Raw genomic sequence first — 10,304 nt, 5'->3', positions numbered from 1 at the left:
TAAATCAACTGAAAGACAAATAGAAAAGCAAAGTTTTTATTTGTCTTATTGACTCATAAGCTAAAACATTTGCCTAACATTTGTCTATCTGCACGTGTTTTCTGATGTTGCAGTGTTGTGAGCTCTCAGGGCCACCGTAGTTTGTTTTTCCAAAGAGCACTTGACACAGAGGGATTTAAACACACTGGAAAAGATAAAACTTTATTTTTTCCCTGTCGTGACAATACAAAGTCAACAAGTGCAATAACAATCCAACTGAAAACGGTACTGAACATTCTATCTAGTAGTAAATACATAGACAGAACGTGGTGCACATTATCATCATCACCACCACCACACCCAAAAAGTGAGGTATCAACCACTACAAAGCTTCTGTGTACAGGTGGGTATTCAACTGTAAGGCAACTGTTACCATGACAACCTGGAGAGACTGAAACAGATGTGTGCTCCCTTCTTCCCATCCTTTTTTTTTTGTTTTTTTTCCTTTTTAGTTTTTTATTTTTATTTTTTTGTATTTGGGAAGAGGGTTGAGCTGATACAATTTACAGTACCACATCACATCAGGCCAGAGTCAAGACTGTTTTCAACAAAACAGAAAACATCACAAAACCAAGTTGTTACATTTTAAGAAACGGGGGAAAGATTCCTCATATGTGTTTTGACGGAATCATTTTTGACCCTGCTACTGCTTTTTCCCTGGGTGTGATTGTTACTTTATTGGTGATGAGAGCAGACCTCCGTTTCCTTATTACAGGTCAGAACACACAGCAGAGAGCCCTGAAAAGAGACATGTTCTCTAACGTATCAGATTTTTCCCACTTATCCAACTTCGAGGACTGATTAAATCCCGTTTGTGCTCCTGCACCTGTTAAAAACTTGTCTTTCTCTGTTTGCTGCTGCTGTTCATACTCTGGGAATAGAGAGGCAGCTACAGAGAGAGAGAGAGAGCAAGAGTGTAACTACTGCTGATCTCTGGGCCAATTATTTCACTTGGACACATCCTGTTTCTCTGCCCCTGAAAGTGATGGCATGAGCCTGCTGGGACACACATGCAATTAAACTTTAGCCATGGAAATGGGAATTAACTTACTCTAACAACTCAGCAAATGTGAATATTATTGCTGATAACTGAGGATGATGCCCAGCAGGTCCCGCTCGCAGCACTTGACTTGAGTTCTGTTAGGGTCCACTTAAACTTCATTGAACAGAGAGCATAAATATGATGGCAAGACCCAGTTTGGCGGCTTAGAGCCTCAGCAGTCCCATGGTAAACTGTTTTTCCTGTTAGCTTTTGACTAGGATGTTGTAATGTGTGAATGGACCAGAGGTTCTGCGTGCGTTCAGGCTCGGCAGCTGTCAGATTACCAGTTACAGATGCGAGATGGGGACAGACACCCCTCTTGTACTCTCTCGTAACTTCTGTCTGATTTGCTGCTTTTCTTTGTGATAGTTAATTGAATATCTTTGGATATTGGACCATTTGTCAGACAAAATGAATAATCTCAAGACATCAGATTGTTACAGGGATTTTGCAGTATATTCTGACACTTCATAGACAAAACTACCATTGAGAAAATAATTGGCAGATTAATCAGTAATGAAATAAATCTTTATTTGCAGCCCTATAGATTTTTATTTTGATAATTGATTAATCATTTTAGTAATTTTTCATTTTCTGGTTCCAAATGTGAGGATTATGCTATTCTTTGTCAAACTGTATATGATTGTGAACCGACTGCTGAATACTTGACCTCAGGCTGTTGGAAATCATAACAAGCAGTTTCCGCTATTTTCTGTCATTTGATAAATTGAATGACTAATTAATCGAGACAATAATTGACAGATTAATCTATAAGTAAGCCCTGCAGCCCTGAAGTAGAAGCTTTTCTTTAAAAAATCTTTTTTTTCTTCACTTTTCTCCCTACATAGCTGACACAGAAATGGTTGAATGGAGAGCATTTTCAATATGAGTTCATCATCCAGAAATACTGTTTATTTCATCGACTTCATCTTTATTTCAAATGTAAACCAAGCTGAAACCTCTGCTGTACACCTCAGTGTTTACCCAGTGCTCATTTGGCCGGCTGTCTGACTTTTACAAACCATGTCATCCTTTTTATGAAGCTACTGTACATTATTGCTGACAGTGAAGGGGATTTTAATGGATTTCTTTACATTTTCTATTATGGCTAATTGCTTACAATTGTGTATTAGCAATACGGGATATGGAATGCTCCTTATAATGGAACCTAATGGATATTCATTTGCATCATATTGCTAATGGACCTGTCTTTCAGGCAGCTCTGGTCATGAGGAAGGGCAAACAAGTCATTGGATGAGTTTACCGAGGCAGCTGTCACATACTAACTTTATGTGTTATGGTCTCAAATGGCGTTGTAGACTCATAGCAAAGAGTTAAGATTATTTTTAATGTAGCAGAAAGCAATTCACTGTTCTGAAGGCATCCCTGACTCTCATTAAAGGAGACCTATTATGCTCATTTTCAGCTCTATATTTTTATTCTTGGACTCCATCTGAGTAGCTTTGCATGATTCATAGTTTTAAAAAAAGTCCTTATTTATGTCAACTGTCTGTAATGCAGCCCCTCAGTTGAACCTCTGACTGAGACAGATGATATTAGCCTTAAGAGGCCTCCTTAAAAGTCATCTTGGCCGAACATCTGGAAACCAGCCAAGGGGCAGCGCACATTACGATTGGCAGCACTGCCTCATCCTCTTACCGGGTTGGCAGTTCTGAAAGCAAACTGTAAAACTAAGTAACTAGTGACTAAAACTAAGTAACATAATTGATTGGAAACTTCTCAAATACATCTGTGTACGTTCAAGCTCGAATCAAATATGGAATATGAGAGTGGACAGCACGAACATATGCAAGATTACAGCAGGAAGTCTCTGTTTGGTAAATATTACACCCATTACCTGCGTCTGTGTGGATTTAGTCCTTCACTCACAATCCCTATATAAAATTTTTTTCTATATAATCACTTGTTAATAGTTGCACGTGAGGGAAATGTGCTAAAATGCTGAAGTGGAAAATGTCGGCTGTCTAGAAATACAAAAGCTAACTTTGCTAGTAAAATGTTATTTGGCTGTCGCCAAATGACTGTATAGTAAACCTGCACCATTGGTTATTTGTATGTTGGAGTACATTAAATGCCTATAATACTACTCAACTAGACTGTGGGAGAATGAGCTGTGCTTGGAGCATATAAAGAAATCTGTGCAGCTCGTCATGGAAGTGTTTGTCTCAGGGATTAATTTTACGTACATTCACCTCATTATTTGAAACTTTTGCCATGTTTAATATGAACATCTGATATTGTAGCATTATATATGCGACAGAAAATAAAGAAAAGCATAATAGGTCCCCTTTTAATGTTGTTGGTGAAATTATTCAGACTCAAGATCCCTTTACTCAGCGTCTGTAAACCAAAGAAATATCTTGACGACCTAATGTAAAACCTTTAGATCTACAGCAGTTTAACTGTATGGCGTTATGTCTTTCTCAGACACGTTACAATATAGAGAAATTGTTTTGCAGAAAGGAAACCTAAAACATTTCATATAAGATACTGTCTGTCGACATGGCTGCAGAGACATTTTGCGTCTGGTTTCAGTAAGTAACAAACATTCTACTCTAAGTGAGATGCTCAGCATCAACCTACGCTGTAACATGTTCCGAATGTTAACCACTCATATATTTCTCTGACTAGTTCACATAAATAAATCACCAAATAGATAACCCACAACTGTGTCTAACTGCTACTGAACACAAACTGACACAGCAGTGTAATAAACATTTTATATCTAGAAAGATTCGCTTTTTTTTTTCTTTTTTTCCAAAACAGGCAAGCCTCCTCGCTTGCGAGTACAGTTTATCCAGTTCAGCTCAGATTTGTTTGGGATACTCCAGGCCTTGGCAGCCATTTCAGGGGATCACTGAACACCTTTGAGCAGCCGAATGTGTTTGTCACTCCTTTGCTGTGGCAGCAGCAGAACTGTCCTCTGTGTGTCTTGCAAACTTAGTTCAGCTGGGTTCCTAAATGCCATGTCAGCCTGCTTCTGTCAGTCCACGGGTGTTTTGTGCTCTTTAGAAAGGGGCAGTAGTCACTTCTAACTACTACATTATGGCTAGCCCACTAGTAGCGTCTGTGGGGCATCTCCTCCGAGCCACGTAAGGGAACAAGGTGTTGCTACTCTTCTGTTTGTCCACTCGCAGCATCATTCTGCGCCAAAAAAGAAAAACAAAAAATTGAGCATCAAGATACATAGAAACAGCAGTTCAACAATCATCTTTTTATAACAAAGTCTACTTTCCTCCTTTTTCAGAAGCTTTTAACTACATCTTTATTTCAAAACATTAGTGGAAAGATTAAAGGAAATGGGGAAGAGAGAGGGATGTAACAAATGTCCCTGGCCTGATTCAAACTAGGGACAAGCCAGAGAGGCGCCCTGGTCATATGTGGGGGTGGAGATTATAAATCCTTCTCCGTTCATGGGTGGTCTTTGAATGCTGTGACCGATTTTGGTCTGGTTCCTGGTTATTTCTAAATCGGTGACACAGCGAGGATCCTGGACTGATAGACTAAATAAATACCAGAAACGGACAACTTCAGGTCAGATGCGTAAATGATTCATACATCCGCTATTTTACACAAAACTAGTGTTTATTTTAAAAAAAATAAAAAATAAAAGTGTGCACATCTCATGCAGACTTCAGGCCACATGAACACGTTTTTTTTGGCAAGGTAGAGACAAAAAAAAAAATAAGGTGAGCGGTGAAATCTGTTTACATTCACTAGTGGCTAACTCAGTAGAAATGAGGCTTGAGGTCCATCAAACGGAGCCGTTTGTATGCACAGTTTTATAATTCAGGCAAAAAGAATGTGTATGGATACTTCTGTCTGTGAACGCCAGACCAAAACAGGTGCCAGCATCGATTGGGAAGGAGACAAAGTCTTAAGAGTCAGTGGATGTTTTAAGACAGCCTTGAAACCTAAATTCCAATTCCTAAATAAAATTTTCAAGCAAAAATAGACCAGATTTGATGGTTCTAGCTTTCATCAGTGTTATATAATGTTAAACTGAATATTTTAGAGTTTGTGACTGATGTTTATACAAAAATAAATATTTGAAGACATCACTCTGAGAAGTCATGATGTTCGTTTGCCACTAGTTGACAGACTAAACAAGTAATCAATTAATCAGATTAAAAGAAAAATTGGCATATTAATCCATAATGAAAATAATTGTTAGTTGCAGCCGTATTAACAACTAAACCATCTCCATAACAACTGAGATAATCCATCCACTGATGAAGGCCACACATTGTGATAGAAACTTTGAAAAACCAAGCAAGTGAAGAAGAAACACTTTAGGGTCTCATATTATATCACATATTTTAAATAATTAATAAAATACATACATACAGAGGGATCACACAGAATGAAAACAATCAAGAAATGGAGGCTATATCATTTCTTTATCCTGTCCAGCTATTTTTAAGCCCAGAGCGAACATGTCCGTGTCATCAAATTCCACCACAGTTGCCACAGAAGTTGTTCGGGGGAAAAATCTCCTGGATCCTATAGAACCATGTGGACATGGCTTTTAGCTGCATGGCCGAAATGTTCTCAAATCACAATGTGTGTGCTTTGTGCTTCATGGTCCACATCAATCTTTTTATAACAACATACTGGCTTTAAAATCAGCCTGAAATCAGGCCTGAAAACACAAACACATCTAAAAATGGGGCAGCTTTGCTTTTCAAAAAGCAATCAGATTTACAGGAATATTTTACATTTCTGTAATTCTTGTAAAGACTCAAAGCCCACCCCACCTCTATGAATCACATCCACAGCATTCATTTCTGCTGCCCAAAATAATATAACCACACTGTTAATGGGGAAAAAGTTCCTACCCCCATATCATGTTGATTTTCCTTGAAGTCTTGTATGAACACAGGAATACTTGTAATCAGCAGGGTGGTGTGACACTGATGCTTGCGCTCATTGTGCTTTTAGGACTTAAAGTTCATCTTATTGCACTCCAGAGAAAATTACTAAAATGCAAGTGTGACAACAGATGTAACAAAAGATCACAAACACTGCCCAAAAATAAACAGAAAAAACTGCAGCAACCCCTTTTGCTCGTGGCAATGCTAAAAGACATTCAACAACTTGCACAGAGCTAAACCTGTTCCCCTGCTCTTCCCCTTTAGCCTGCAGCAGAACTCTGTGCCTCACTGCCTTTGTATCATCTATGATGTTAATTAACTCACACCACATGGAGAGTGTTGCTTTAATTGGACGAGGTCTTGGCATGCCGCTCTGTGGACAGACAGGCCAGGAATAATTTCATAACGTACAATTCTATTATTACCACAGAAAGCCAACCAGTGAGCTCCAAGATGGACGTAAATATGCAGGAGATAGAGCCATGCTTTGATCACTCTGACAAAAAAAAAAACTGATGAAAAAAAGATGTGAAATGCTGTTTCTGCTTCCCGAGTTTAGCAAAGTGTGACTGTGTGTCATTTCCTTGGCAGACAGACCGGCGGGTGTTTAAGTGCTGGTATTAGGATTGGCTACCTATGACCAAAGTGATGGAACAGACCGACTGAGCGAGTGATGGAGACTGCATTCACCAGACTGGGTGATAACACTGAATCACCGAGGCCTGACTGTAAGAGGCAGTCTTAAGGTTGCTGGGGAGTCAAGTATATGCTGACTGTGGTAACAGTGACCTCACATGGACCGCTCTATCCGTGGCTAAGCTCAGCTGGCCCAGTAAGCTAAACATCCTTGAGTGAGTGGGTGGATACTGGCATGATGTGCTGCTGCAGCTCGTTGCCAAGTGATTTATGAACCGCCAAGGGACTCTTTGACGTGTTCTGGTTGATGTGCTGTGGTGTCATTTGATGTTGCCCAACATCTCAATTCTGCCACTTTTATCTATGACACCTCTGGCTTATGCTCAGCACACATTAAACCAACATGGTGTCATATATTTTCAATTCTGACACCAAACATGCGAGTGAATGAGCAGCTAATTTTTCATCTTGATTGCACGGTTATTTTTGCACCGTAAGCCTTCATCAGCGCTGACTAAAGCCAAAATTAATTCATTCAAAATGTGCAGGAAAGCCAGACTGCCGACGGATAGCGGCAGATCAAATATTTCATGCACTTCTGAGATGGGGAGTGTCAGAGTGGGCACACTACACAAGGAATTATAAAATAAGTGATAATACGGGAGATTCTCATTGCCAGCTCCTTTTTGAAGTTTCCCTCTGGTGTCAAGATGTTCACAAGATGCTGCTCTTCCCAAATGCTGCTAATTGCAAGAGGTGGATTGGTGGGTGAAGAGGGCTGGGCTGGCAAAAACTGGGATCCCGGCCAAACTTTTAATGTCCTAATAGCCACAAGGCGACAACCAATCAGGGCTTTAATGCTGCCGAGTGCTTTATGGCATTAGAGCAGGAGCTTCCAGGAACAGCTGACTTTATTGCCGTTTAAGGGTTACATAAGAGCGCTGCTAAGATTTGTGATGCCAAAATGTTTTTCTTTCTTTCTGTGGAAATGAGATAAGCTTAATGTAGCGGTTCCCGATACATTTCTTACCGCCACAGCCCTGTGAGGTCAGCTCCAGTGCCCCTTCATTAACACCACCTATCATGTTCCAAATGTGTTCAAATTTAAATGGATTTTAAAGTGGATATTTACAGGAATAGTTCAGCACTGCTTATTCATGCAGAGAATTGGATGTAAAGATCAATACCACTCATGCCTGCAAGGTAAATATGTAACTGGAGCCAGAAGCTGGTTGGGTTATTGTAGCATTAAGACTTAAAACAAGCGGATACAGCTAGAGTGGCTCTGTATTTCAGCTTATCTGTTCACTTGTAAACCTATTGTTAACGCTGACTCATTCAGGTAATTTGATATTGTGACAAAAAATATACCAAAGATTAGCCTCACACCAGTTTATAATCATGCTTTTTTTTGGGATATTTATTTCTTCCAAAACACAAATGTATTGATATAATTTATTTCTACCAAATCATTACATCCATTTCTCCCAATTAACTAAGCTACTACACAATCTTTCTACTGCAGAAATACCCCCAAGGTACAAATATCTCTAATTGGGAATCACTTAGAGTCAGGTCAGTTTTTAAGGTCCTGTGTAGCACTGACTGCAGGCATTAGGCAAACCAAGGCCTTTGCCCATGCCATAATATTATCACAGAAAAAGTTCAGAAATAACATGTCTGCTTTGTGCTCTCTTTTTTTTAATCATTGACTGGGTTGTTGCTGCCATTAAGTGCAGCATTACTCTGTGACTAATTTCCCATTTGCTGGTAATTCCCTGCTCATAAAGAAACAATGCATTCCTCCTATAAACTGAAGATAAACTATAATATCTGGCTCAGCAGATCTTTTGTTTTTCTCTTGCCTGGATCACATCATCATTTCTTGGGAATGACACCACTTGAGTTTCTTTTACTTGTTCAAACTGAAGTGAACAAATAAATAGGAGGTTTTAATAAAAGGTATCCACGGAGATAAAGTATTAACAGTTTCCCAGGCCACCCACACTGAACCCCCAGCAGATCTGCAGCAGTACATACCAACTCGCTCATGTAGCGATATGGTAAACAGTTTTCCCACACGGTGAACGCCAAGCTGCACTTTCTTTGAAGAAATAGATGTGTGCATGCGGAGAAATGATACTTTGACTTGCTCGTCAGGATTGCTCTGCTGCGCTGGTAACAGTTTATACTGGATTCCTGAGTTGCTGTGCGACTGGGTTGTTTTTAGATGCTGCTGCACCAGTTATGGGACTTGACCCCATCTCTGTTTGTTTACATTCGGCCAACAGATGTTCATCTAAGAGGACCCAGTTTTCTGAGCCATTACCCTGCATCCTCTCTGGGGATAAAGATCTGTACCCCTGCAAATAAGCCATGGGCCAATGGGCTGATGACGCACTGTGTGGGCAACATCATCTGTGGTGTACATACAGTATCACCTAACATGGTTACTTAACACATTTAAGAAAAAAGTGTAAGCATTATCTGGATTGTGAGAAGTGCTTCACTGTGTGAAATGGCAAACAGGCTATTCTAATCCTGCCCCAGAAACTGCTTGTGGCTGAATTTAGCTCCCAGCATATGTCACTTTTTTTTTTTTTTTTTTTTTTTCAATGTGAATGATTATCCAAGAATATTTTTAGCTCCTTGTAAATGATGTCCTGTTTATTAAAAAGGTTACATTTTTTTTATAGCAAAGGATATTGCACATGATTATTCCAAACCACCATCCATCCCGAAGCGGTTTCCGTCTCTTATTATCAACATGAACTACCATGGATTTACCATGCTCTCATTTTCCAGGCCCACTTTGTCAACGAGCATTTTGCTGAAGTTTGAAACACCTTTTTATAGAAATTGTGTAGTTCAAAGCTGGAGAGCTGCCAGTACAGGTCAACCTCACCAGTCTAGGATTGATGAGTGCTATCATACTGAACTGACTTCATGTCTAATGAGGAGGCTCCATGGATATATCCAGTCTTAGTTAACCACGTTTCCACCAGAAGAGCAGCCCCAGAATCCCTCTGTAGCACCCCAGCTCCTCTGTCTATGGCTCCCACTGTCCACGCTGCTTCTCAAAGCCATTTGTCAAAGCTCTGTCCACATTAAATTATCATGACCCGAGAGAGATGTCTACCTCTAGGAAGAGACTCGGAGCCTCAGTCAGACAGATAGGGTGAACGGTATCTGAGACGGAGAACTGAATGAAAAATTGACCGCACAAAGATGTCCGTTTGTTCAGACTGCGCTCTATGATTGTGTAGCTGTATTATGAAAGGCTGAACAATGTCTGCCAAAAGAAGAAAAGGTTCCCCGTGGCTGCTGTGTGTTACAGTTCACTTCTGGCATTGTAAATCATCTTGTGTGTTTTAACAACAGTCATGCGCAGCCTAACACATCCTGAGACTCCTGTGACTGCTCTCAAAGGTAATAAAAAGATAAACTGAAAGGACAGCAGATGGTGTTTTGCCACAGAAACTCCATGAAAGGTTTCCTATGTGACTCTGAGTCGAATCATTCAGCTTAAATACGAGTTAAGGGCCCCTGGTGGACAATGATGCTTTCATATTATTCCATTCTTTTCAACTCGTTAATAATGACAGCTCCCTAATGAGCCGGTCAGACTTAAAACCTTTAATTCTCTTTTAAAAAAAAAAAGAGGTTTATGTTCAGACAGAGTGCAGCTATTG

At 39.9% G+C, this 10,304-nt stretch overlaps 1 protein-coding gene across 1 annotated transcript in view; it reads right to left on the bottom strand.

The window, feature by feature from the left end:
- Positions 1–174: 174 nt before the first annotated feature.
- shisal1b (shisa like 1b) overlaps positions 175–10,304 on the bottom strand; it is a 44,381-nt gene continuing 34,251 nt past the window's right edge. The window contains exon 5 of the mRNA XM_023400338.2: positions 175–4,246. Coding sequence (XP_023256106.1) covers position 4,246 — 1 coding nt within the window. The 3' untranslated portion in view covers positions 175–4,245. The remainder of the gene's footprint in view (positions 4,247–10,304) is intronic.

This window comes from Seriola lalandi, unplaced genomic scaffold (genome assembly GCF_002814215.2).
Source record: "Seriola lalandi dorsalis isolate HSWRI2012SDOR001 ecotype SW California unplaced genomic scaffold, Sedor1 jcf7180002052274, whole genome shotgun sequence".
In the NCBI taxonomy this organism is placed as follows: Eukaryota; Metazoa; Chordata; class Actinopteri; order Carangiformes; family Carangidae; genus Seriola; species Seriola lalandi.
Note: the sequence above shows the minus strand (reverse complement) of the source record. Positions and strands in the feature narration are given on the sequence as shown.